The sequence below is a fragment of the Gossypium hirsutum genome, chromosome A03 (genome assembly GCF_007990345.1).
Source record: "Gossypium hirsutum isolate 1008001.06 chromosome A03, Gossypium_hirsutum_v2.1, whole genome shotgun sequence".
NCBI classification, from domain to species: domain Eukaryota; kingdom Viridiplantae; phylum Streptophyta; class Magnoliopsida; order Malvales; family Malvaceae; genus Gossypium; species Gossypium hirsutum.
Window position 1 is genome coordinate 75,333,419 of NC_053426.1, and position 27,138 is coordinate 75,360,556.

Genomic DNA, 27,138 nt, shown 5'->3' on the forward strand with positions numbered 1-27,138 from the left:
AATAGTTGATGATGTCTAACATAAAATGATTCACAGACTAAAAATGTTTTAATTTTGATTTGGAAAACACTGCTCTGAATTGCAGAAATTAAAGGAGGGTTCCATTCATGTAAAAACATCAGTTGATGACAAATAAACAATATTTTACATTAAACAAAGTTGGTACAAATGAATGAGATAAATATAAGTAGATGTGGCACCATAATTTGAGGAAGTCATTAGGTGAGTAACATTGAGCCAAGTAGAATGATTAGGATTCTTAGCTTTTCTTTTCCTTTATTGAAGAAGGGGAGTTATAATGGCAAATGTTTACTTCAAATTTGAAAGTTAAAAAGAAAAAGGGGTAAAAAAAAAATTTATTCTTAGCAATGATTACAGCCTTCTTGAAAGTGACAAATCTTGCTTCCTTCACCTTTAGAAAAGCTGCCCTCTGAAACAAAACAGTAATAATCATTAAATCAGGGTTTTAGTTGGCTCTCATTTATGTTTACAGCCTTCCTTAATCAACCACTTTCACCCCTACCAAAAATGTCACGTGCAAGAGGTGTGGCCTTCACAAATATTTTAAATATCTGTTTTTGTAATAAATAAATAAAAGAAAGAATGAGATTATTCAAAATAATAATAATTAATGTAAAAAAAACAAAGATTTTATTACTATACGTACGAGTCAGTGGAGAAATATGTATTGTTCATAAAAATAAGATGTAAATTGGAATTCATGCAAAATTAGGATGTGATGTGAATAATGACAGTTTTTGTTTAATGGTGGGGTGGGTTCACTGTCACAAACTCTCTCCCAAGTCTCTAAACTCTTTATATCCAAAGACATGGCTGCCCTTAACATTAACCGCTGAAGGTGGGTTTCAATGAAATAAGAAAAAAGAAAAGCTTTCTTTTCTTCTTTAAGAAAAAGGGTCTTAAAGCTTTACAAAAAATAAAAGCTGATTGCAGAAAGCAATAGCAAGCTTTTCTTCTTCTGCTTCTTCTTCATGTTTCTTCTCTCTTCATTTTTGTATTATCAGTAAAGCTGAATTCCCTCTCCGCCACCTGTTTCTAATAGATTGATTGATTTGTTGTCACTTCCAACCACAACTTCTACTCTAAACAAAGGCTCACAGCAGCACCCAAATCCAATAGAAAACATGTTGGATAACTCTACTGTTTCCCTTCTTCCATCTTCCCCCTCTGATCCACTCTCTTCTTTCCAAAATGGGGTCTCCCACAAACGAAAAAGAAAGCCAGCAGGCACCCCTGGTAATATAGCTGCTATAATTAATTTAATATCCTATTTTTATTCTACTTAATCCGATTGGTTTTCTTTATGTTTTTGAATGTAGATCCGGATGCAGAGGTGGTTTCTTTATCCCCAAAAACGTTGTTGGAATCAGACAGGTATGTGTGTGAGATCTGCAACCAAGGGTTTCAAAGAGACCAGAACCTTCAAATGCATAGGAGGAGGCACAAGGTTCCCTGGAAGTTGCTGAAAAGAGAAACGCAAGAGGTGAAAAAGAGGGTATTCGTTTGCCCTGAGCCAAGTTGCTTGCACCATCAGCCTTCCCATGCCTTGGGAGATCTGGTTGGCATTAAGAAGCATTTTAGGCGGAAGCACAGCAATCAGAGAAAATGGGTTTGCGAAAAGTGCTCCAAAGGATACGCAGTCCAATCTGATTACAAGGCTCATCTCAAGATTTGTGGCACCCGTGGTCATTCTTGTGACTGTGGTCGTGTTTTTTCCAGGTCAGTTTTTTCACAATCCCCTCAAAACAGTGCCTTAGATTTTCAGAAACAACCCACACGTTTTTTTTATGTTATTTTATTTGCCCTTTTTTCCTATATATCGTATGTAATTATGATAGCTTTTCTTTTTCTTTTTCATTCGAACCCTAAAAATAGTTACCCTCAATAAACAAAAGCCATACGTTATACTATACTCCTCATTTTTCCAAGTTCCGTACTCCAGACTCTCTCCCGAAGCTAAAACAAAATCTAAATTATTCAAAATCCAAGAATGATCTGTTCTACAGTACAAAATAACCTCATGTTTCCATCTGCTTGTGACCTAGGCTTTTGCCAATCCAAATTTATGGTCACTGCCTTTCCTATCCCCGATAACAGGTCTTTTGTCTGGTTTTAATATAACCCAATTAGCCGTATATAATTAAAAAAATTAATTAAAGTGTTTTAATCAACGAACTAATATAGTATTATCAAAACTTATTCGGTCTTGAAGCTGAGAGTGAGACCCCAGTTCATTTCTTTTTTATTTTTTAGCGTTTTAATTTTGCTAACCCTACATGAACTGGACTTGATTGCTTCCTTTGACTTAGTTTCTGTTATCTTAACTTGATTATTAATGTTATATTTATCTGATTTCAGGGTGGAGAGCTTCATTGAGCACCAAGATGCTTGCAGTGTTAGAGGAGTCCAACCTGAATTGCAGGCGGTGCACCCTGGTTGCTCCTCTCGATCCGCTTCAAGCACTAGTCCATCAAGCGATGCCAATGTTGGCATATTTCCCGTGCCTAGAATTGGATTGTCAATTACGAAATCAACTGATCCGCCTGTTTTCTCGTACAGTAACGCATCTACTTCTGACCACCACACCCAGCCGCAACACAACCTTGAACTTCAGCTTTTGCCATCATCAACCACTCACTCAGATGAGGATTGCGCAACTCATTTAAAGCTTTCCATAGGATCAAGTGACGGCGGTGAAAAGAATGAGCCTAGCAAGTATAGTTTGGATACATTTAGGGAAAAGAATGCCAGTGAAACAGTATTGGAAGCTACTAGGTTGAAAGAGCTGGCAAGTGAGCAGCTAAAATTGGCGATGGCCGAGAATACCTATGCCGAAAAGGCTAGACTAGAAGCGAAGAAGCAGATAGAGATGGCTGAGCTTGAGTTTGCAAGTGCTAAAAGGATAAGGCAACAGGCCCAAGGTGAACTGGAGAAGGCTCAAGTGTTGAAAGATCAAGCAACTAAGAAGATAAGTGCTACTATCATTCAAATCACTTGTCAAGCTTGTAAGCACCAATTCCATACATCAACTGCTGCGGTTCCAGCTGATGAGACCTCACTTGCTATGAGTTACATGTCTTCAGCCACAACTGAAGGAGAAGGAGAGTGACGGTAAGTTGAGATTATACAACGATAATGATCCATTCTTAGTCTCCAAAGTCTCTTTGTTTTGATGTACATGTTAATTTTTCTTTGCAATGCCTTGTAGTTCACTTATTCTGACAGATTTCGAGACTTTGAAAAAGGAAAAAAAGAAGGGGGTCATCTTAAGCATTTCCTGTTCTGATTTAATACATCTTCCTTTGTTTGTTTAATAGAAAAGTAGAAGATGTAATTTAATGTAATGTAATGCGGTGAAGTGCAACAATATCTGTATGAGATTCTGAAATGAAAAAGAAAATGATTACGCGTTGGGATTCTCCCGTCTCTCATTGCAATGCGCTAGAATACCTGCAAGGATGCCATGTGAATGTTATAAACATTACGAATTTGTCTTCGGAGTTGGCACTTGGCATGATTGAACAAGGTATCCCCTACTCATATTCTTACTTGGAATTACGGAATGGAGGACATGTACGTATATATAACTAGGAGTGCCTACTAGTCTAAGCTATAAATGATGACTTTATATCAAAAACTTAATGCTAAATTTGGGTTTCCATTTTAAAAGCTTGTGTTAAATCGTAATGTTGTATCCATTGTGACGGGTTTTCCTTGTGCTTCAAGATCAGGAAGGAAAAGAGAAAAGGAATGATCAAGAGAGGCTCCCAGAAAAGGCTTATTGCTTGTTAGATTTTAGGCGTAATTGTATTTCGAAAGGTTTGCAGTAAAGGGTATTTAGCTAAGTTTCAAAATGGAAAGCAAAGGAAAAGGAGGAGCCTGTCTTCCTATAAATGAATGACACATGGAAAATGAAACTCCTCTCATTGGGTTGGGATTTTTTAGTTGTTTTTACATATATTGGGGGACCATTTCAGCTAGAAAATAGGAAGAACCATTCAAAGATGCTGACCCATGTATTCAAAACCCAAATTCAATGTTTGGATAGAAAGAAAGAGAGTGGAAAAGGAATGTCATTTTCATTGCATTTGTTGTGTCCTTTTAAGTGCTTATAAAAAGCACCATGTTTTTCAGTGCCATAGTTGGAATGGTTATAGGCATGCAATTGTCCTTCTCAAACATAAACAACACTCACTTTTATCAGAAATCAGAAGAGGTTGCAGACACCCGACACCCTTCCCTTTTTCATTAAAAGTTTTTTACCCTATTATTTATAATTGTAACAAAAATGAATAAAACACACAACCATTTATTCATTTTATGACCACAAAACATAACAAACAGGATCCCTATATACACATATTTTTTACTTTCGGTTGTTCAGCCGAGAAGACAAGAGTGAAAATGAACCAAAAGGTTTCCATTTTCTCACTTTTTTGTTTTTTGGAAGCTTGGGGGGGTTTGTATGGCAGGACCACATGCAGCACTCTTTCCCCTCCTTTTAATGCAGCTTCCTTTTTTTTGTCCTTTAGATGGCAAATAGCAAACGAATGGCAGTAGTGTTAATTTTGGATTGCTTTAGGCTTTAACACTTATCTCCCAAAATTAAAAAAAAAAAGAAAAGAAATGAGAAGGCCTTTTCTTTCCCTTGTAGTAATCCAAACAAAAGGTGAAAATACTTGTATTTGTAAATAGGAAAATATATATTATAAAATATTCACAAAAGTTGGTTTGTCTCCTCCATGTCTTAATCTTGGTGGATAGCTATAAAATCTCTCCTGAATGGAATATACTACAGGAATGGGAGGAGTTGGAAAAAAAAAGACAGCCCTACTTTTAGAATAAGTAATTGATTTTATATAAACACCCATGCACATGCACATGCACACTATGGGACAATGACATTCAAATCCCTATTGCATTTTCTTTCTTAAATGTACTAATAGGTGAGATTTATTTAACCCCTATATTTTCCGTAAAAGTATAAGAGAAGCCCTATACTTAAGGTCAGATTGCATTTTGGTCTCTTTATTAAAAAATAGATAAATTAATCATTATATATTTTGAAACGTGTAAATTAGCTCATCCGTTAAATTTTATTTGTTAAATGATAATTTGAAATGTTAATTGAAGTGGTTAATTACTATTTCGGCCCCTTAATTATAGTTAAAATATCATTTTGATTTTTTTTAAAAATTTAATAATAATTTTAAAATTTAATAAAAAATCATAAAATAAATATAAAATATTAAAAATTATGTTAATATATATTTTTAAAAAATTATAAATAAAATAGTTCTAAAAATTTAAAATATATATGTAAAAAATCTAAAAAAATATTAAGATTTTTTTATCAAACTTTTAAGTCGAAACCCCAAAACCATAGTCTTTTTATAAGACTTTCTTCCCCTATTTTACAAAACCCAAAAAAATAAAAAAGATTTCTCATGCTTGATTGAAGCCATAAATAAATAAAAACTAGATTGAAACAAAAAAATAGTCAACTAAAGGTTTTGATTACTCACTCTTAAATTTCTCATGCTTTCATTAATGTTTAGTTTCATCTTCATCATTCAAGCTTCCAACTAAAAGGTACAAAAAATTTATTTAATATCTTCTTTCTTCTACTTCAATGAATATTCATTTTCGTATCTCCTATGCTTTTGTATCTCCTTAGGTGTGTAATAACTATTATAAAATTTTGGTTACTCATCTTCGTATCCCCTTAGCTATTACATACTTTACCACTTGAAGATCTTATTGTTTAATATCCTAAGAAGCTTTAATCTTATGTTATTGGGTTTAACAATAAATTTCTACATTCTGAACAAGGATTGTATGAATTTTGAAATTTTAAAAAATAGTGTTTTAAATTTATGGGAAGAAATAAAATATAAAAAGTAGTTTAATCTAAAATAAAATCCCAAACTCATCAACACTTCTCTAGATGTGGAGAAGCAACGAAAGGAGCTCATTGTCTTCATTTCTTCTTCGCTGCCAAAAGGATATGCAAAATGAAAGATTTGGTTTATTGCAAATGTGTTGTTCCATTGGTTTGATTGTATTTCAACACTAATAAAACAGTGATTTTATTGAAATGAGTGCTTTTAGAATTGCACTGAAGAGCATTTTCAATAGATAAGGTTAGTGTCTCATTGTATCAGATAGTTCTCGTTAAATTGAAAATTTTATTGAAGATGAAAATGTTTCCCATTATACAAAAAGAACTAAATTTAAAAAAAAACCACCATAATTCACTGAAAAAACTTATTTGGATGTAAGTTTTGGATTTAATAAACCTAGTTTTGATTTTGTTTTAACATAACTTTTAATATTTTTAATACAATTTTAATAATTTATATTTATTTTTTATTTTTAGAATTATAGTTAAGAAAATTTAAAAAAAAAGATCAAAATGATTTTTAGCTATAGTTTAGGGACCAAATTAGTAACTAACCATTTAAATTAATATTTCACATCATTATTTAACAGATAAAATTTAATAGAGAGGCTAATTTGCATGTTTCAAAATGTATAAAAGTTAATCTGCCCTTTTTTTAGTAAAGGGCCGAAATAGAATCTACCCCTAAATACAGGAGCTTCCCTGTACTTTTACCCTATATATTTTTTTATTATTCTTATATTTATTAAAATTTATGAAATCTATGTCTTATAAACCTTAAAAAGAAAAAATTAAAATTGAACAAAAAAGTTAAGAGATTGGCAAAAATTCTATGAACAGATTAATGCTATAATTCAAATTTATTCTTTAAATAAAAAGCTTTTCTTTTCAAAATAAAAATAAAAAGGATCGAAATCGTGACATATAAATAAATAAAAAATTTGTGACCAATTTTTCTTTTGGGATAAAAAAAAAAGCAAGGCAATTGACATGAGGGAAGAATATGGGTTAGAGGGAGAAGGGGCTGGCTAAAAAGGGGTTTTAGAGATTCTGAGGCCCAACTTCAGCCCAACACTTATGTCATTTTAGGTTTTAGCCCTTTGTTTAATAATCTCGTAAAATTATTAAAAAGATGTGTTATGTTATAAATATTATATTATTACAAAGCATATGGTCATTAGTACAAAAAGTTGATATATTTTATATGATTATTTGAACCATGGTTAAATTGGTTGGATTAGGAATTGGTTAGGGTATTGGTAAGGATAAATACTTTAAACAGGTTGAGTCACGAATCGATATGGATCAGTTAAATCGAGCTTAAAAGCTGGTTGAACCAATTGAACTTATTTTAATATTTTAATAGATATGAATTTTTTAATGATTTATTTAATCAAACTGTCTAGACTGGCTAACTGATGGTTTAACTGGTTTGACCACTGATCCAATTTTGAAAGCTTTCATACTTTAGGACTCTATTGTCTATAAAAAGTAGAATTTTATTTCATTTATACTTCGTATATTTATAAATATAGACTTTGAAGAAGCATTGTAAATATTTAATTGAGGAATAATATTACATATTTCTCTTTTGTTCTTTTGTTTCTTTTATCCTTTTTATTCTTTATTTTGTTACATGTTATCAACACAATTGTGCTCAAAAGTTAGTTCCTTTGTATCAATGATCAAATTTATCCTCCATGATTTTCAAGATTTTAGACGACAAGATGCAAAGTTTTATAGAAAGTTTCTTTTATTTAATGTTTCATATTTGATTAGTTTTTTTAATTATTTAATTATGATTAATTATAATTGTTTTGATTAACTTGTTTTATTTTTATGTTCTTAAAGACGATGAAAAATTTGATATCAGTATGGATCTTGATTCTTAATCTTTAGATTTATTATTATTTAAATAAGGACAAAATTTAGATTCCATAAGGAATTTCAAAATATTTGACAAATCTTTTAATTGAGGTATGACTATGACTATATTTTTTTACAATTGCATGAAAAAAAAATATAGTACTAATTATAATTGATTTTAACAAAATTATAATTTATAATTGCATGAGATAGAAAATCATTAATGATTTTCAAATGTGCTAAATGTACTTTTTATAGTAGCAATATTATAAAAAAAAATCTAAATGGATGAAATCATGTTGTGTTTTGAGGTAAAAGCACACTAGCATCAATTATTTTTATTAAGCATGCATATATATATAAATAATGAAACTATCCTTCAATAAAAATTTTGCTAGTAGTAGTTCTGAACAAGACAAAAATAATCGTGGAGAATATTTTGAAGAATATAAAGGTGGACGAGGAACACGTAGATGTGGTACTCAATTAGTTGGTATAGGCCAAACAAGAGAAGATAAACATACATCTGTGCATGGACGATGAGATAGAGGTTGATGTCAAGGTAGATGAAAATTTTAACAAGAAATTAAATCTCAGGTACAATGTTATAATTGTAGCAAATATAACTATTTTAGTTACAAGTGTAAGTCAGCTTCTAAAGTGGACGAGAGAATTCATGTAGCAACAACTAAAGAAGAAGAAAATGTGGAATTTAATGTGTTTCTTACAAAATAAAGTGAAAAATCAAAGAAAATTTTGATATCTTAATAATTGTGCTAGCAATCACGTGTGGTTGAGAAGACCTATTCTTAGAATTGGATGAAATTATTCATGGGCAAATCACTTTTGGAGATGAATCACACGCTATAGTCAAATGTAAAGGCGTATTATATACTAGCTTTGAAAAGCAACATTATTAGTCTTGGCCAACTTTTAAAAAAATGATATGAAGTACATATGAAGGATCATTTGCTGGCCTTAAAAATTAAGAGTGGAGAATTAATTTCTCAAGTTGATTGCGCAATTGTCTATTCACTATTGAAATCAAATAAAGAGAAGTGAGGTGTATGAAGACTGATATCAAAGATAATCTTGGTTGTGGCATTTAAGGTTCGGGCATCTTGGACTTTTGGGCCTAAAGCTATTGTTAAAAGCTAAAAAATGGTGAATGAATTGTCAAAATATAATCCCCCATATCAACTATGTGAAGCTTGCATTAAAGGGAAACAACATAGACAATTTTGAAGTTGGAAAATCCCGAAGAGCCGATAAATCCGACGTTGTTTAAAAACATTGTTGGAAGTTTAGGGTATTTGACTATCACACAATTAGATATAATGTACACTTCCAATAGAACTTTCCTTAGAATTCAAGGGCGGCGTCAGGAGGGCTAGTAGGAGCCTTGACCCTGAAAATGTAAAATTTCATATTGACCCTTTAAGTTTTACTAGATTTTAATTAAGTAAAAGGTAAAATTACATTTTGGCCCACCCCTAATGATAAACTTTTTATTTAGTCCTTTAAAATTTGTAAATATATAAGTTATTGAAATTGTGAAATTGCATTTTAGCTTAAATAAAAATATACAACTTAATTCTGGTCCATCAGAAAAATCTTCTAGCTTCGTCCGTGGTGGTTTCAACTGCGAATCTTGATTTTCTCCACCGTTTAGATAAGGTGAAGTTATCTGATTTGATCCTTACTTTGCTCATGATAATTGTTCAATAGGTGGTTGCAAAGGATATGACAGCGATTGGAGGACCAGAAAGTGGCAGCGGACCCATTGTTGTCTTCAATAGAGGTCTAGTGTCATCTAGAAATTGCAAAGGATGCACATTGTTGCTAATCAAGATCAAAGCGTTTTACAAAGAAAAATCGATGACTCCAATCCAAGAACTTATAGTACTTAAGATCAATCCAAAAGGGCAGATAAAATCGCGACATCACCAGCTCCATTGCAAATGTCGGTCCTAACGAGAATTTTTCGGAGTAACATTTAACGACTACAGCTTATCCAACATACACTGCCATAGCAGTGGCCCAAGGAACTGACCAACAAACAAAAAGAGCAACAATATCCAGCCTCTATCGTCAAACCGTCTTTCACTAACAACTATACTCCTCTGCTCAGTTGAACCATGGAGGGAGATGGGGAAGCTGTGAAAGACAATCTCACATCTGTGATTGAGGTGAATGGAATGACTTTTGATTTTTTCCAAAAATTTTTTATATTATGAAAGTAAAACTAAAGTGTATTGGTGATTTTTTATTTCTTGCAAAGCTTGTTTGAATAAGAATCAAATAACTTTTTTTAATGTTTAAATATTCAAAGTGATGTGTTATCATTTTAATGCCCACATTGTGAATCAGTTTTCAACTGTTGGTTTAAGGAATAAAAGAAGGTGATGAGTGATGAGAGAAACTAATTTAGTAAATGTTTGCTTTATTTCAATTATGAAATATTTGTGTTTAAACAACAATCAACCTTTCCTCAAAATTTTATTTTATGTAGCGGCTGAGTTAAGAAAATTTAGAGTGTGGGATCTAAGTTTTTTAAAAAAATTTACAAACATGCAAAGCCGAGTCATAAAATTTCGTTCAAATTTAAAACTTTTCAATTTCTATCTTAAAGTCCCTTATATGGGCCTACGACGCCTTAAACGTACTTCAAAAATAATTAGGGATTAAACCAGGAACTTTGGAAAATTTGGGAAAATTTATAAAATTTTTCCATGAAGCAGAGTCACACGCCGTGTGGACACAGGGACACGCCCGTGTCCTCAAGCCGTGCAACTCTCTGATTATGAAGTAATCTTGCAAAATGGACCACACTGCCAAGTCACACGCCCGTGTGCTAGGCCGTATCCTCCACACGACTAAGACACAAGGCCGTGTCTCTGCCCGTGTAGCCAACACTTAGGCTATTTTCCAAGCCTTTCATTGTCCTTAATTCTCTCCCATACTCAAACACATCATATTCACAAATTATAACATCATCATCCTTTAGTAAAATTCAATTAAAGCATGTGCATGTTGTCATACATGTGTTTATCACATATACTCATGTTACACTAAGTTGGGCTTACCAATTCGCACCTAATAGTCTTATCATATTGATGACCATTTTTACCAATTAACCATAATATTTTACCGAACACTTAATCTCTACTTAATCAACAATGTTCATGTTCAATCCTTATCAACTTATTACCATGCCACAGGTTTATTCCATGGCCATGACCACCTCGAATGGTCCTAGGGCATTCATCATGTACATATGCCATCTACTACCTATTCATAGTAATAAGCACAATCACATCACAATGTATTAACACATAGCATGGATAAATAGGCTTACAAGCCATAACTATTATAAGCCACATCTCATGGCTATATACAATAAATCAATATAAGCCAATACATTTGGCTAATCATAACAACACCTATCATAAAAATTAAGTCCCTATACATGCCACTCACTTGAAGGTGCTTATTACACATATGCCAATACTCCAAAAGTGATGGCTTGATAGTGTGATGCTGCTTTCGACGATCTCTAACCCCGAGCCGACCTGAGAACACTAAGGAAATGGAAAGGAGGGAGTAAGATTTACGCTTAGTAAGCTCGCATGAAAAAAATAAGCAATGTAATTAACATGTTATTCTAAAATTCTTTCTATTTATTCAAAGTCCAGGCAAGATGTTTTCTCGAGTAGCAGTCATTAAATTATTTATATTCGGAGCCACAGGACTCCAAATTAAGATCCGCTAATTTTTCCTGAAACTAGACTCACATATCTTCTTACCATAAAATTTTTAGAATTTTTGGTCTAGCCAATAAGTACAGTTTATTCTTTAAAGTCTCTCCTGTTTCGCTGTTTGACAGCTTCGACCTTTCTTCACTAAAATTTATTTATCTCTTAGCACAGGATTTGGATAATGTTCCTGTCTGATTCTCTTGGAAATATACTTATTAAGGGTTTATTCATATGAATTCTAACCCATAATTATTTTTGTACAATTTCTAGTGATTTTTTCTGACCCTGTCTCACAAGAATTTGAATATCTCATAATATTAAATTCTTTTACTTACAACGTTTCTTTTATATGAAACTAGATTCAATAAGCTTTAATTTCATATTTAATTCAGTCTCTCATTCGATTTTAACAATTTTTAGTGGATTTTTAAAGTCGGACTGTTGCTACTGTCCAAAACTGTTTTAGTGCAATAATGATAACCATCACAAATTTGTCATTAAATTATTCTAAAAAATATCACTCATCCATTTGCATTCTTATCACAAGTCCATTTCATTTCACATGTCAAACACATGTTCATGGGTTTCGAGTACGCACCTGTGCTATCTCTTAGCACAACCACTCATCCAAACATGCAACCATATGCATCATACTAGTATCATCTAAGCATCTATGAGTTTATCATTTCAAGTATTTCCATTCCATTTCTCATATTAATTCCCGTTGAATCTCTCGGAATCTTGATGGGTATCCCATTTACCATCAATTCATACAAGTGATCATTTCAAGTACGCACTCCTGCAAACCTCAGTCCTTACGGTGGGATTACCAGTCCAGGCTAAATCCCCTACAACGACAATTACTCTAATGAGCTCGGATCTGAATTGCCAGTCGAGGCTAAATTTAGATCCTAAATCGGATTACCCATCCGGGCTAAATCCATATTGCACACATATTCTTCGGGAGGCTAGATCACTTTAGGAACACCCGTCTGGACTAGATCCTTTTTACCGTCAATTCATTTCTAGAAATACATCGATTATCCTTTTCACTCAATCGAGATTTTCTTCCTCTTTTTTTTTATCAATTACATCATTGTTTCATAAATTTCTTATACAATGGGCATTTAATTCATACTCACATCAACAACATACAATTCAAGCATTTAAGAATATAATTCATTATGTTAATAAAACATTATAACATGATACATCATTGCATTAACCAAGTTAACATTTATCATAAAATTTTCAAGTAAGCATTCAAAAACCATTATTCACAATATATTCACCATCATAAAGCAAGTCATCATTACATGAACTATCAAACATTTCATGCATTACTAGTCATGTACCATTTTTATCACAAGTTTCATGTACCATTTCTTCATAGCATTTTCTCACATTATAAATTCATTCCATCACCTTTTCAATATACTTAATCATACAATTTATTCCTTATTAACAAAGAATTTAATCCTTAAATAACATTGCACTATTATTAACACACGAACTTACCTCGGATACGGAAATGGAAAAAATTACCATTTTAGTCATAACCTTGTATTTTCTCGATTTAAGCCCGAATCTCAATTTCCTTGATCTATCATTTCAAATATATAGCCTATTTAAGACTCACATTATTCAAATTGACCCAAAATCATATTTTGGAAAATTTACAATTTTTCCCTTAAACTTTCACATATTTGCAATTTAGCCCCTAGGCTCTTAAAATGACATGTATTCAATTTCTTGATTACCTAAGCCTAGCCGAACCATATTCAAGCTTATGGCAGCCCACATTTCTCATTAAAATAGATTTTTAGTTACCTATTTTACACCCTTTTCAATTTAGTCCTTTTTAGGCTTTATCATGAAAAATCACTTAGTAAAAGGTGTTAAACACACTCCAATCTTTCATATTCTACCATTAAACATCAAAATACTAGCATGTCATGCATGGGTAAATTTTTAAACATAAACCTTAGCTCAAACAAATGGTAGAAATGAATAGGTCATGTTATCGGGACTTTAAAAATGCATAGAACGTTAAAAAGGGGGCTCAGGATCACTTACTATTGAGCTTGGAAGCTTGGAAACCCTAGCCATGGCTCCCCTCTTGATTCACACGACCATGAGAGGAAGATGGACACTAATTTGGCTTTTATTTTGTCTTTAAGTTCATTTTACCCTAAATGACCAAAATTGTAACACCCCGTACCCGAGACCGTTGCCGGAGTCGGACACGAGGGGTTCACAGACTAAATTCGCTTACTATTGCAGTCCATTTTAAATTTTTCCAGACAGCTGGCTAACTGTGTCGCTGTCACCTTAAAAATCATATCTTGAGTTTCACAACTCAAAAATCAGTTTCGTGATTTTTCCCTGAAACTAGACTCCTATTTCCATCTACATATTTTTTTCTAGAATTTTTAGTCGGGCCAATTAGTACAGTTTATTAGTTAAAGTCTCCCCTGTTACAGGGTGCGACTACACTGACCTTCATGCATTACAATTTGTATATCTCCCTGTACAGGGCTTCAATACTGATGCCGTTTGTTTCTATAGAAACTAGACTCAGAGAGGAATCTATACATATATGGCATGACTCCTAATTATCTCTGGTTAATTTATAATGAATTTCCAAAGTCGGAACAGGGAATCCAGAAACCGTTCTGGCCCTGTCTCACGAAAACCTAATTATCTCTTAACATACCACTCATATGACCGTTTCGTTTCTTCCATATGAAAGTGGATTCATCAAGGTTCATTTAAATAATTGATTCACTATTTAATTATATTCCTACTATTTTTAGTGATTTTCTAAATCTACATCACTGCTGCTGTCAGCATCTGCCTTTAAGGTAGACTTTACCTATTTCATAGTTTCCATGATTCAACTAGCCCTTTTAGCATAAATAGCACAAATTATGATAGTGATTAACCATTCCCATGGCCAATCCTTGTTAAGCATATCCTCACCTCTCAATAACCATATCCATACCAAATGATTATAACATTATGCTCAAACATATATAAGCCATTTTCGCATGGCTATCCAAAATTATACAAATCCAAAGGGTCCATGGCCCACTACAAAAAGGGTAGTCCTATACATGCCATTTTCAGAGTTCAACCAAAAGTGTACCAAAAGGGCTTTGATAGTGTGGGCGACTTCGACTTCAATAATCCCGAGTCCGATAGCTGACGAACCAAAATCTATAAAATAGAGATTCAAAGAACGGAGTAAGCATTTAATGCTTAGTAAGTTTTAAGCAAGACAAAGTGTTCTCAATCACTATTATTGGTCATTCATTTCAACTGTTCGATGAAGTTAATCTAGAGCTTCATCTCGATCTATAATATCATTAAACGCAACACTTGGCTGCCACATATATACTTTCGAATAATAATGACCTAGATGGTCAAATATTTCCAAAGCACATTCTTCATCGATTTTCAACTTTCAATAATCCTTTCCACTTGTTCATAATCACATCCATACTTTTAAGTATTTCAACATGACAAGTACTAAATTACCATAGGCACATAAAGAACCAACATATTCCTTATCACATATATGTAAGCTTACAAATCATAATCCTTACCTTGTACTGGCACATCTAGCTCAACCCAACCCATACTCAGATCATAAGGCTTTTGGGCAGAATATGCACTAATACATGAGAATATTTCATCGCATACTTTATTATACAAACATACCATTACCAATTAGATCATTCTCACATTTGGAGTTATAATATTAATCACATTTACCTACCTCTTTGATACTGATAATTCACCTCGAAATCACTCCACCGATGAGTAAGTAATACGTACCTGAACATCTTGAATACATAATACTTATTTGATGGTAACTTAATGCAGATACTCAATATCAAAGTCTTACTTGAATCCTAGCATTTAGCCGTCGGGTCTTTAAAGCTCGGATATAGTACGAGCACGAAGCCTACGGACATTAATCAGGATAATATTCTCGCATAAAGCTTGCGGGGTTTTAACCCGGATATAGTACTGACACAATTTCCCTTCGGGACTTATCACATTTATACACTTCCACATCCATCACATTGGCCATTCGGCCTTATCACATATATACACTTTCACATTCATCACATTGGCCATTCGGCCTTATCTCATATATGCATGTTCACATTCATCACATTGGCCATTCGACCTTATACACATACACATGTTCACATTCATCACATTGGCCATTCGGCCTTATCACACATACACATGTTCACATTCATCACATTGGCCATTCGGCCTTATCACGCATATATATACTTTCACATTCATCACATTGGCCACTCGGCCCTATCACATATATATACTTGTACATCAATTTCATCATAACAAAATTGACTAGGTATACTAGTCATTTGTGGCTTATAGCTTTACTTTAATACGAATTTGGTACTTTGATTACCAATGTTTAATCGATAGCTTATAAGCAACTCAAATGGTTTTATTAAGGTTTACAACAAAATTCCAAATTCAGCACAAGCTGTTTTTTTCTGAGCAACAGTCATTAAATTATTCGTAAATGGAGCTACGAAACTCCAAATGGAGTGCCGTTAATTTTCCCTGGAAATAGACTCATACATATCTTATCCAGAAAATTTTCAGAATTTTTGGTTTGACCAATCAATACCAGATTTTTCTTAAAGTTTCCCCTGTTTCACTGTTTGACTAATCTGACCACTCTTCACTACGAATCAAATTTCTCATTGTACGGAATTAAAAATGTGTTCTATTTGATTTCATTTGAAACTAGACTCATTAAGGAGTCTAGGAATATAAATTTTATCTTATAACCATTTTTGTACAAATTATAATGATTTTTCTAAAAACAGAACAGGGGATTTCGGAGTCATTCTGACACTGTCCCACACAACTTTAAATATCTCTTTATAGGAAATTTCTTTGCTTCCACGGTCTCTTTTATAAGAAACTAGACTAAATAAGCTTTGATTACATATTTTATTCAGCCTATAATTCCACACCAACAATTTATAGTGATTTTCTAAAATCACGTTACTGCTGCTGTCCAAAGCAAATTATTACAATTTGCTCTTAAATTTCCAAGTCCAAACACTTATGAACTTACCATTTGAGTTTAAGACATATCATGGCCACATCATATCTTATTAAATCAACTCACTATGTCCTATTATGACTGAATTTACTCAACGTTTAATCACTTAAAACTTACCTCGGATGTGGTCGAACGATTTCGGCGGCTATTCGATCACTTTTTTCCTTCCCTTTATCGGATTTAGTTCCCCTTTGCTCTTGAGCTTAATTTAACAAATAAATTGATTTAATCATTTGAACATCGAAAAGAGAAAATCAAGGTACTTAACCCATATATATATACATTAGACATTAAAGTCACATACATATGAAATCATGAATCAACTCAACATATTAACCCACACTCTCTTTTAGCCGATTGTCTAAGCCAAGATTAAGCCACCAATATGCTTACTTATGGCCGAACATACACATCAACTTATGTACTCATTCATGTGGCCGAACATACATGTCTATGTTGAGGCCGATTGCAACACTTAATACATTCTACAAGTATGGTCACTTGTATTGACTAAACACCATTTTGTTTCAAGTTCAAAACTTGGCCAATGCACATATATACACTAGTAAAGCATCCTCTCCCTTTCCATCAATTCAACACATGCATTACTCATTAATATACAAAATTATATTCGGCCTTAGCACACAACTTGCTAGCCGATTCTTCTCCATCTAGCAACTAATGCACATATGTGCTCATTTGTTAGACTCCACTTCATCTAACAACAACCATATTTTCCCTTCTACTTCCTACCATGGCCGGATGCTCAAGATACCTCAATATCGAAACTTTTAGCTTGGATTGCTTAAAGAACTTGGTGATGAGTTCAAATTTACCTAACACCTCAAGCCTCATAACACATCTATATAGCTAACATGCTAATAGTCTCAAGGCTTCAACTAAAACTTTTGAAGCCTCTTAGTCGAATACTAACTCTCTAATAATCCCAAATCCATCCATGAGATAGTTAGAATTTAGACTAATCATCCAAGGGATGTATGAACTTTCAAAGCAACACTAAACATACCTTAATCTAGTGAGCCTTCATAGCCGATTTTTCTCCAAGCTCATTCCCTTCCTTTCTTTCTTCTATTCGGCCAAAGATGTTCAAGGATGAACACTTTTTTTTTTTGTTTCCTTTCTTCCATTCACGGCAAAGGGGGGGGCATGGATGAGACCATTTTTTTTCATCACTCCACCTTTTTGCATTACTTTAATCCTAACCCCCTTTTTTTTATTCTTTCTAACATAACTCACTAACACAACATGTTTGCAACATGTTTCCACCCATGGCATGGCCGGCCACTATGCTTTAATTTTGGGTAATTTGACATGCAAACCCATCATTTCACAACATGCATTATTAGGCCACTTTACATTTGCCTAGCACATTTCCAAATTTTCTCACATAAGTCCTATTTGATAAAATTCACTTACTATTAACAAAATTCAAACATGAAATTTTCACACATGCATATGTACATATAATGAGCATCAACTATGACGGTTAATTATCTTTATGACTCGGTTTAGTGGTCCCGAAACCACTTTCCGACTAGGGTCACTTTAGGGGTGTCACAAAAATTCCCTTTTTACTATTCTTTCAATTTTTACCCCGAAAATCTTACCAAGAAAGTGGGTTTGGTTTTCACTTAGATTCCTCAATCTCATAATTGATGCCAAAGAACTTTTATTCAGGCCGTGCCTTCAATACGTCTCTCTTTATTTTCTCATACTAGTATCATAGGCAGTTCATTGCTATGCCACACATCGGCTAAATTTCAACCTCTATCCGAGAGTGTTCAAATACACAAAGGTTAGATCTATGCCATCATAACTCAGTTACTCACATGCTTGAATCTTTTTGATTTTCGAATAATGAACTAGTCAGTTCATCTTGGCCTTATACTCTCTAAAACCTTTTTACAATTCTCCAACTCCACTCTCAGTTGTCTTTAAATTCCAAAACCTCCTTTAGCTTTCCCAAGATATCAAGATGTAGAACTTGGATCTCAATCCGATTAGTGGAGATTAGAGTTCCAAGATATCCAACAATCATAAACACACGGAATTCCATGAATCTGGTGAGCAGACACTCGGGCATACCAGCATAAATTTATAAATCTCATAACATTTAACAACACGCTACATATCACTTTCCTCTTTCGAGGATAGGAATAATCCAGACAAGAAAGTCCATATTAACTTTCTCTATTTCCATTCTAATGCCCAAATGGCAAAAATAATTCTGATGATGCTTGCTATACATCCTCAAACTTTCAACATTTCAAGAATTTATACTCAAAGATCAACAATGATCGTTTCATCATCTTTTTATACTCAGATCTTTCTATTGTATCCAATTCTTCTAATAAATATACACTTCTTAATCAGACTATTCGTCTTTTTACCCGTGAAGAAATAAAGTCTTATTCTCAAGCATGAACATCTCATTAAATTCTAAACATATATTCCACACAGATTGAACAGTCCAGTTGACCTTATTCATCCGTAATTGATATTTCAAGAAATCCTCTCTTCTAGTCAACAGAATGATTCAACATGCATCATTCCAAATTCACTCATCATGCTAATAGAAGACCATAACAAATGCATTAGCATAAGTAATACTAATACCTCAATTGAATACATTAACTCTGATTAACTTACTTGAGAAAAGAAATCCACCATACAAATTAGGAATTTGAGGTTTCACCACATTATCAAGATCAATTCAGAGGTATAGTCATACTTGTTCTATATATATCAATCACAAGCTGGAGGTCATGCTGTAAATGCAAGCCATGATCGACAAGTTACAAGATAAAAATAACCAGAAAGCCAAGATAGAGAAATCCGGGACGGAGAAGCCCAGAATAAAGAAATCCAAGATAAATAAATCCATGATAAGTAAATCCAAATTACAATACTACATCAGAAGACTGAGAGCATGACTCATAAAAAAAAAGATCCCAATGGTTTTTCAAAGAGAAGAAATCCAGAATAACATTATTCCAAACCACTGACAACAAATACGACTGGAACTATATGCTTCTCATATATATATATAAAATCAATCAGAGCATTGATCGGTAGAGACATATCATAGACCTTATAATAATCATAAAATAATTATTACCATCTCAGATTTGTGGTCTCGAAACCACTATTCTGATTAGGCCCTAATTCAGGATGTTACATCCCTTATTCTTTTTTTTTAAATAATAAATAAAATGAATAATAATAATTAAAAATATAAGTTTTGGGCAATAATTAAACGGTGAGCATTCTTATTTTCGAGAATTCGAGATTTTGTGCCCCAACTTACAGGACATGATTTTTTGTCTTGATTAACCCAAAATGAGAATGCATCCATATTAAAAATTCAATTTAGATCGGATTTTTTTAATACCATCAAATAACACCAACCAAGGAGGGATCGTATTTTGAATTCTCTTCAAATTTTCAATTTTCAATTTTCAACATCAAAACACTAAGTAATTAACTAGGTACCAATTTTGGGCATTATGAGGGTGCTAACCCTTCCTCATACGTAACCAACTCCTAAACCCATTTCATGGATTTTGTAAACCAAAAAGTACCGTTTTAAAGAATCTAAAATTTAATTAAAATGACTAGGTTTTGAGGTGATCCAATCACACCTAAAAAAAAGGATTGGTGGTGACTCCATTTTTGTTTAAGTAAAAAGTTGATAAAAAAAAGTTTCGACAGCTTAGCGACTCCACTGGGGATAAATAATAGAGTCAAACCGCGAGTTAATTACTTTTTGGTCTTTTTGTCGAAAATTGATAATTTAGTTTAAATTGACGATCCCCTCATTGTATTTCATCTTTCATATTTTATTTTAGTGGTAAATAATGTCTTTATTATCTTGGGTTACATAATGATTTAATATGTTTGCTTTATTGGTTTGAGTTTCTCTTAGTATATTTTCGCATATATTGCATGGCATAATCATTCCATTTTTACCCTTCTTAAGTGGGAGTGGCAAGCTATCCCTTCGTGAAGTCTTCACCTTCGTATAAAATAGTGGATTGCTTTTGGGATACATTTGTACCTATGTTTTCATAAGGTTTTCACCTCCGCATGGACATAAGGAAATGTATTCCCCTGAACTGAACTCAGTTCATATGAGCCTATAATGGGTGAGGATTGAAAAAACTGTTGGTTTTGGTACCCTTACTTTAGAACCAAACTGCATATAATGAGCCCTAAGAACCTACCCTAGGTAGAACCATATCAAACCTTTAGTGGTCACTCGAATAGATGTTCTATTTGTTATTTCTTGCTTTGTATAAAATGTACTAACTTGTTTCATTTTGTTTTGGCTGTGATTGCATTGCATTGCATTTTCATATTAAAAAAGGTGTTGATTCGTGTTCAGTTGCTAAATACAGAGCTTGTCATAGAAAAGAGATTTCTAGATAAAGTGGAAGACAATGCGGCCGTACGAATATGGTCGAGAAAAGGCAATAAGAGAAAGACGACAGCCTGTCAAAGGGGAACATGTCAGAATTATGGGATTTCACCCGCATTAGTGTGACTTAGAATAATCTTCAAGAGCTGAAAGAATTATGGGATCAATGGGATGATGAAATCAAACAATTATTCTACCATGAATATGGTGATTTGCCTTATCTACTCAATGTCAAAGTGGATAAGTACCTATTCTGAGCTCTCGCCCGATATTGGAATCCTATTTGCAGTTTCTTTATTTTTGGGAAAGTAGACTTGGTGCCAACCATAGAAAAGCACACCACTTTGCTCCGTTGCCCGAGGATCTAAGTCGACAAAGCCTATTTTAGAGCTGCCAACATCCTGACTTTCTTAAAGAGACTAATGAACATAACTGGGGTGAGTAAGCAATGGGTCGTAACTCAGATTAAACAAAAAAGAGATAGTAAATGCATCCTATGGAAAAGTCTATAGGATTTGATCTTGGTACATCTAGATGCGAGGAAAAGGGTCGACTTCTTCGCCTTGAGTATTTATGGGTTGGTTATTTTCTCCAAAGCACTAGGGCATGTAGATGATGCAATTTTAGATCTATTTGACCAACTTGACAAAAAAGTCACTCTCATCCTGACAATTTTGGCTGAAACTTTTAGATCTTTAAGTGCATGTCGGAGAGCGAGTGAAGGAAGATTTACCGAATGTGCACAGCTCTTGCTAGTCTAGTTCCGTAGCCACTTCTGGAAGGTAGAAAAAGTCTCTTATCAAGTGTTCGCCGAAAATATTCTCCGTTGAAAGAATTTGTGGCTATCTAAAGACAAGACAACATTTTTGAAGAAAAGTGGATGGCAATTCTCCAGAGTCTTAAAGATGAAGATGTTGAATGGCGGGCCCCTTAAATGATCCCTAATGAAATTTTATACTAATGTGGAAACTTTGACTAGGTCCCTCTACTCGGGATATGTGGAGCTGTTGGATATGCCCCTCTACTTGTATTGAGACAGTATAGGTTGAGGCAGCTTATTCTAGTAACGCAAGGGTTGGCTCAATGTGAGTTTGCATAGAAAAGTGACAATTACTAAAAGAAGGTTCGTGAAATTTCGAACGCATGGAACCAAACTTACAAAATAAAAAGATTTGCCTCAAATCCTATGACGACCCCAGAATACGATTGGTGGTGGGGTAAAAGAATCAACGACAATATCCCTTTGTGAAGTCAAGAAAGTATCCAGCTGATAGAAGAACACTTGTAAGAGATGTCTAAATTAGAAATTGTAAAGTAAGACTTCGAAAAGAAGAGTTCAGAGCTGGGGAAAAGGATAGAAAAATTATAAAAGGAAAAGATTCAGCCTGAAATACGAATCAGAATCAGATCAGGGCTGAGAATTAGCTTGGCTTCTTAGGAAAGTTAAAGCTTTGAGTATTATGGCAAGACAGTATATGTGAAATGTATTTGTTTTATGTAAAAAAAAAATTCTAGTAAAGTTGTTATAATGGAGTTGAACTAGAATCAATGCATTTTTTGTTGCATTCATTCATTATTATTACATTTCATTACATGTATTAAATTTCATAAAAAAACCCTAATTAATCAAAATTATAACAGTTATCTTAGAAACCACCAAGAATCTGCCAACCGAATATTGTTGCGATGCCTGCGGTAAAACCAAAGTCATGGATCAAAGGTTGGAGAGACTAAAACAAATTTAGAAAGACAAGCAAGACCAGTTGTAAGCACAACTACAAGATCAATTAGCTAAGGTGCAACAAGACATGAAGGGCCAAATACAAGAGTCCTAAAGAAGCATAATAAGCCAGTTGACCTAGTTACTGGTCGGAGGGATTGAAAAAGGAAAGAGTACTGTGATTAACTCTGGGGACAATAATGAAAACCCTACATACCACCCGAGCTTTACCCTAATAAACATCCAAGCCCAACCGGATACATATCCACGAAGAATACGTGTTACCATAAGACGACAACAATACTAGGCCGGCACCTCAGGACCGGTGAATTACCCAGTGCCAAAAATATCCAAAACCACGAGGATAAGTCTGCAGTTGACGGTCGGGAAATGAGCATTGCTTAGAAGAGGACTCGAAAAATATCTCCAAGGAAGGGTTGATGCATCAATGCTGATAGACAAACAAGACCGTTTTGGCTTAGGGTACAAGCCAGATGCGAGGCAAATGAAGAAGGAACTGAAAAAGTGTAACACCCCTTACCCGTATTCGATGCCGGGACAGGGTTTGAGGCTTTATTGGCCTTAAATTCACTTCAAACATACAAAATCGAAACATGAATTTCTGTCCAAATTTAAAAATTTTCATTTACAAGCAAAACATCCCTTATAGGGGCCTACGAGGCCTGAAACATACATCGGAGGCTGTTCGGGACTAAACCGAAGACTTTCAAAAATTTTACTACAGTTAGAAAATTTTCATACTTTGGAAAGTCACACGACCGTGTGGGTAGGCCGTGTGGTCACACACGCCCGTGTGGCTTGGGATACGCCCGTGTCCTCAGCCCGTGTAACTCTCAGACTATGACATCATCAACTAAATAAGGTCACACGGCCAAGTCACACGCCCGTGTGCTTAGACCGTGTGGCGAATTAAATTCTAAAAATTAAGTGCAAACTTCACACGGCCTGGGCACATGCCCATGTCCTAAGGTCGTGTCCTTCACAAGGGTAAGACACACGGCTATGTCTCTGCCCGTGTGTTTACTACTGGGCAATCTGTTTTGCATTATTAGGGTGCAGGGGACACACGGTCGGATCACACGCCCATGAGGCAGACCGTGTGTCACACACGGCCAAGACACATGCTAGTGTGTCTAACCGTGTGGATAGTTTCTAGGCTATTTTCCAAGCCAATTGCCACCCTTAAGCACTCACATACTTATACTCACTTCATGGTATGCAACACGACACTTTTGATTACTCAAACATTCACATTCATGGTTAAATTATGACTTGGTAATGTCAACATATCACCTATTGAAACTATCATGCCTTCATATGGCATTCCACACCAATTTCATATTTGTCTATCATCTTTACTAACCTACTTTCAAGTTACCCATTGCATCACCTTTATTGCCATACACATTAATCATATTTCATACACCAAACATACATGCAATCAATCATACTCATTAACCATAAGCAACCATAACCACATTAAAGCATAAACACATTTGCATGCATACACCAATAATTAGGGTTACAACCTAAATAATCATAATACTTTCATGAGCCAACTCATTTCGCTAATCAATATGACACATAACAAAAAGACAAAATCCCTATACATGCCATACTCAAAATGATGAGACTAACTATACCCAAGTATTCAATTGATAGCGAGATCGAGTCTCCAATGTCCTCTGATCCCCAAGCTAGCTTGGTGACACTATAAGAAATGGAAAGGAATGGGGGGTAAGCTTGGAAGCTTAGTAAGTTCACATGTAAAAAAAATGCAACTTAAACAAACATTAATCATACATTTAACATAATCAACATAACCTTGCATTTTATCAAATCTCTTAATCTTATTCTTCATATATATATACATGTTCTTATAACAACTTCATCATATCTCATGTCATTCTCATGAGTTCGATGTATATACCTGTGCCCACTTGCACATAATAACTTACTTTCCCGTCTTTGACGTATTCATCAAGATTACTCATTGAACTTCCTTTAGAAATACTCGTTGAACACTCGGAATACTATCGAATACATTGGAATCTCACACCTAAGTGTCTCATATGTAGCCAAAGCTACCTTATCTTATATCACATGTTGCTCGCTTTTGAGCTACTCACGGGTCTGCTAACGCAAGCTGTCGGGTATCCACAACACATGCTGGACTACTTAGCCACTGGTAGAATATACGAGACCAGTACCCGGAACGCCAAAACATGTGTCACATACATCATGAACTCAGACCACAACTCAATGAGTTCAAATGTCACATATATCATGAACTCAGACCACAACTCAATGAGTTCAAATGACATAATTCCTAATGACATGTCACTTGTATCCTAAACTGTTCCTAAGCTTCGATACCACATTTCTCTCGAACTTGCTCATAATGTTGATTTCAATGGTCATAGCACCAGTCAAATACTCATGGAATAATCAAAGCATAATTCGTGATAAAATTTAGGAAATAAACATATGATACAACATCATATTAAATGCGTATGTACTTATGTTGAATTATTTGCAAATGAACTTACCTCAGTACAAAATGATAGAAACGAGCCCAATCCTCGTAAACATTGTTTTTCCCCCGATCAAGACCCGTATCACATTTTTCTTGATCTAATGCCAAATTTAACATGTTCAATACACACATTGCTCATATCGACCCATAACACATACTTTGGTAAAATTACTTTTTTACCCTTAACTTTTCACTTATTTAAACTTTAGTCCTTAGGCTCGTAAAAAGAAATGCATGCATTTTATTTGTTACCCAAGCCTAGCTGATTCATACTCTAACTCATATCAACCCATATTTCTCATTAAACCACATTTCTACTACTCATTTCTTCATCTTTTACAAATAAGTCCTTTTTAGCCATTTTCACTAGAAATCACTTAGTAAAAGATGTTTATCACACATCAAACTTTCATATTCTTCCATTAAACATCAAACTACAAACATGTCACACATGGGTCAAATTTCATACATGAACCCTACTTCAAAATATGGTTAGAAATGGATAGATCATGCTTCAAGGATCTCAAAAATGTAAAGAACATTAAAAACGGGGCTTAGGAGCACTTACAATCAAACTTGAAAAGATGAACAAAACCCTAGCTATGGCTCTTGGAAATTTCGACTAGCACTTGGAGAAGATGAGAAAATTTTTGAATTATTTTCCCTTTTTATTCTTTTATTAACCAAATGACCAAAATGCCCTTAAGGCATTTCTTTCAAATTTTTCCTATTCATGCCTATTTTTGTCCAAAATTTTAGAACTTGGTCAAATTGCTATTTAAGGCAATTTCATGCTTGAAGCTTCTAGAACACAAGTTTTGCAACTTATTCAATTTAGTCCCTAAAGTCAAATTGGACACCTTAGGTATAAGATTTCTTCATGAAAATTTCACACAAACATGCAATCATCCCATGGACCATCAAATAATCATAAAATAATTATTTTTATTTCAAATTTGTGGTCTCAAAACCACTATTCTGACTAGACCCTAATTCAGGATGTTACAACTCTCCTTCTATTAGGGATTTTCGTCCCCAAAAATCTTACCGATAAAAAGGTTTGGGTATTGTTTTCTCATGGCCTCCTCGGGCTCCCATATAGCCTCTTCAACCCCATGTCTTTGCCATTACACTTTCACCAAGGCAATGCTTTTGTTTCTCAATTGTTTAACTTCTTGTGCCGAAATCTTAACCGGTTCCTCACCATAAGTCATATTCGGTTGAATCTCAACTTCGGTCGATGAAATCACATGTGAAGGATCTGATCTATATCGACGCAACTTAGACATGTGAAATACATCATGAATCTTTTCCAACCCTGATGGTAAAGCCAACTGATAGGCCACCGACCCTATTCTCTCGTTGATCTCATACAACCCTATAAAACAAGGACTCAACTTGTCCTTCTTGCCAAATCTTAAAACCTTTTTCCATGGAGACACTTTGAAAAATACCTTATCATCGACTTGATATTCAATTTCTTTCCGTTTCAGATCTGCATAGGGTTTCTATCTATCCGAAGCGGCTTTCAAACAATCTTGAATTACCTTCACTTTCTCTTTGGTTTTTTTTACCAAATCAACTCCATGAATTCGATTCTCTCTGAGCTCGGTCCAATACAATGGCGTTTGACACTTAACGCCTATATAATGCCTCATAAGACACCATTTTCAAACTCGACTGATAACTGTTGTTGTTGGCAAACTCCACCAATGGTAAGTACTTTTCCCAACTATCTTGCAATTCCGATACAC

General features: G+C 34.1%; 1 protein-coding gene across 2 annotated transcripts; it reads left to right on the forward strand.

The window, feature by feature from the left end:
- Positions 1 to 792: 792 nt before the first annotated feature.
- LOC107887455 (zinc finger protein SHOOT GRAVITROPISM 5) lies at positions 793 to 3,440 on the forward strand. 2 transcript variants are annotated; one of them, XM_016811719.2, is made up of 4 exons: positions 810 to 1,257; positions 1,341 to 1,740; positions 2,380 to 3,132; positions 3,230 to 3,440. In XM_016811719.2, exons 1-3 carry the CDS (start codon positions 1,146 to 1,148, stop codon positions 3,128 to 3,130), a joined length of 1,263 nt encoding a protein of 420 aa, XP_016667208.1. In that variant the 5' UTR covers positions 810 to 1,145; the 3' UTR covers positions 3,131 to 3,132; positions 3,230 to 3,440. The 2 variants fall into 2 exon arrangements, with proteins under 2 accessions (XP_016667207.1, XP_016667208.1); XM_016811718.2 differs by having other exon boundaries at positions 793 to 1,257; positions 2,380 to 3,440.
- Positions 3,441 to 27,138: the final 23,698 nt, after the last annotated feature.

Coding starts and splice junctions, on each gene's coding strand:
- LOC107887455 (XM_016811718.2), top strand. CDS start 1,146: ATGTTGGATAACTCTACTGTTTCCCTTCTTCCATCTTCCCCCTCTGAT. Junction 1,258..1,340: donor AAAGCCAGCAGGCACCCCTG/GTAATATAGCTG, acceptor TTTTGAATGTAG/ATCCGGATGCAGAGGTGGTT. Junction 1,741..2,379: donor TGTGGTCGTGTTTTTTCCAG/GTCAGTTTTTTC, acceptor ATCTGATTTCAG/GGTGGAGAGCTTCATTGAGC.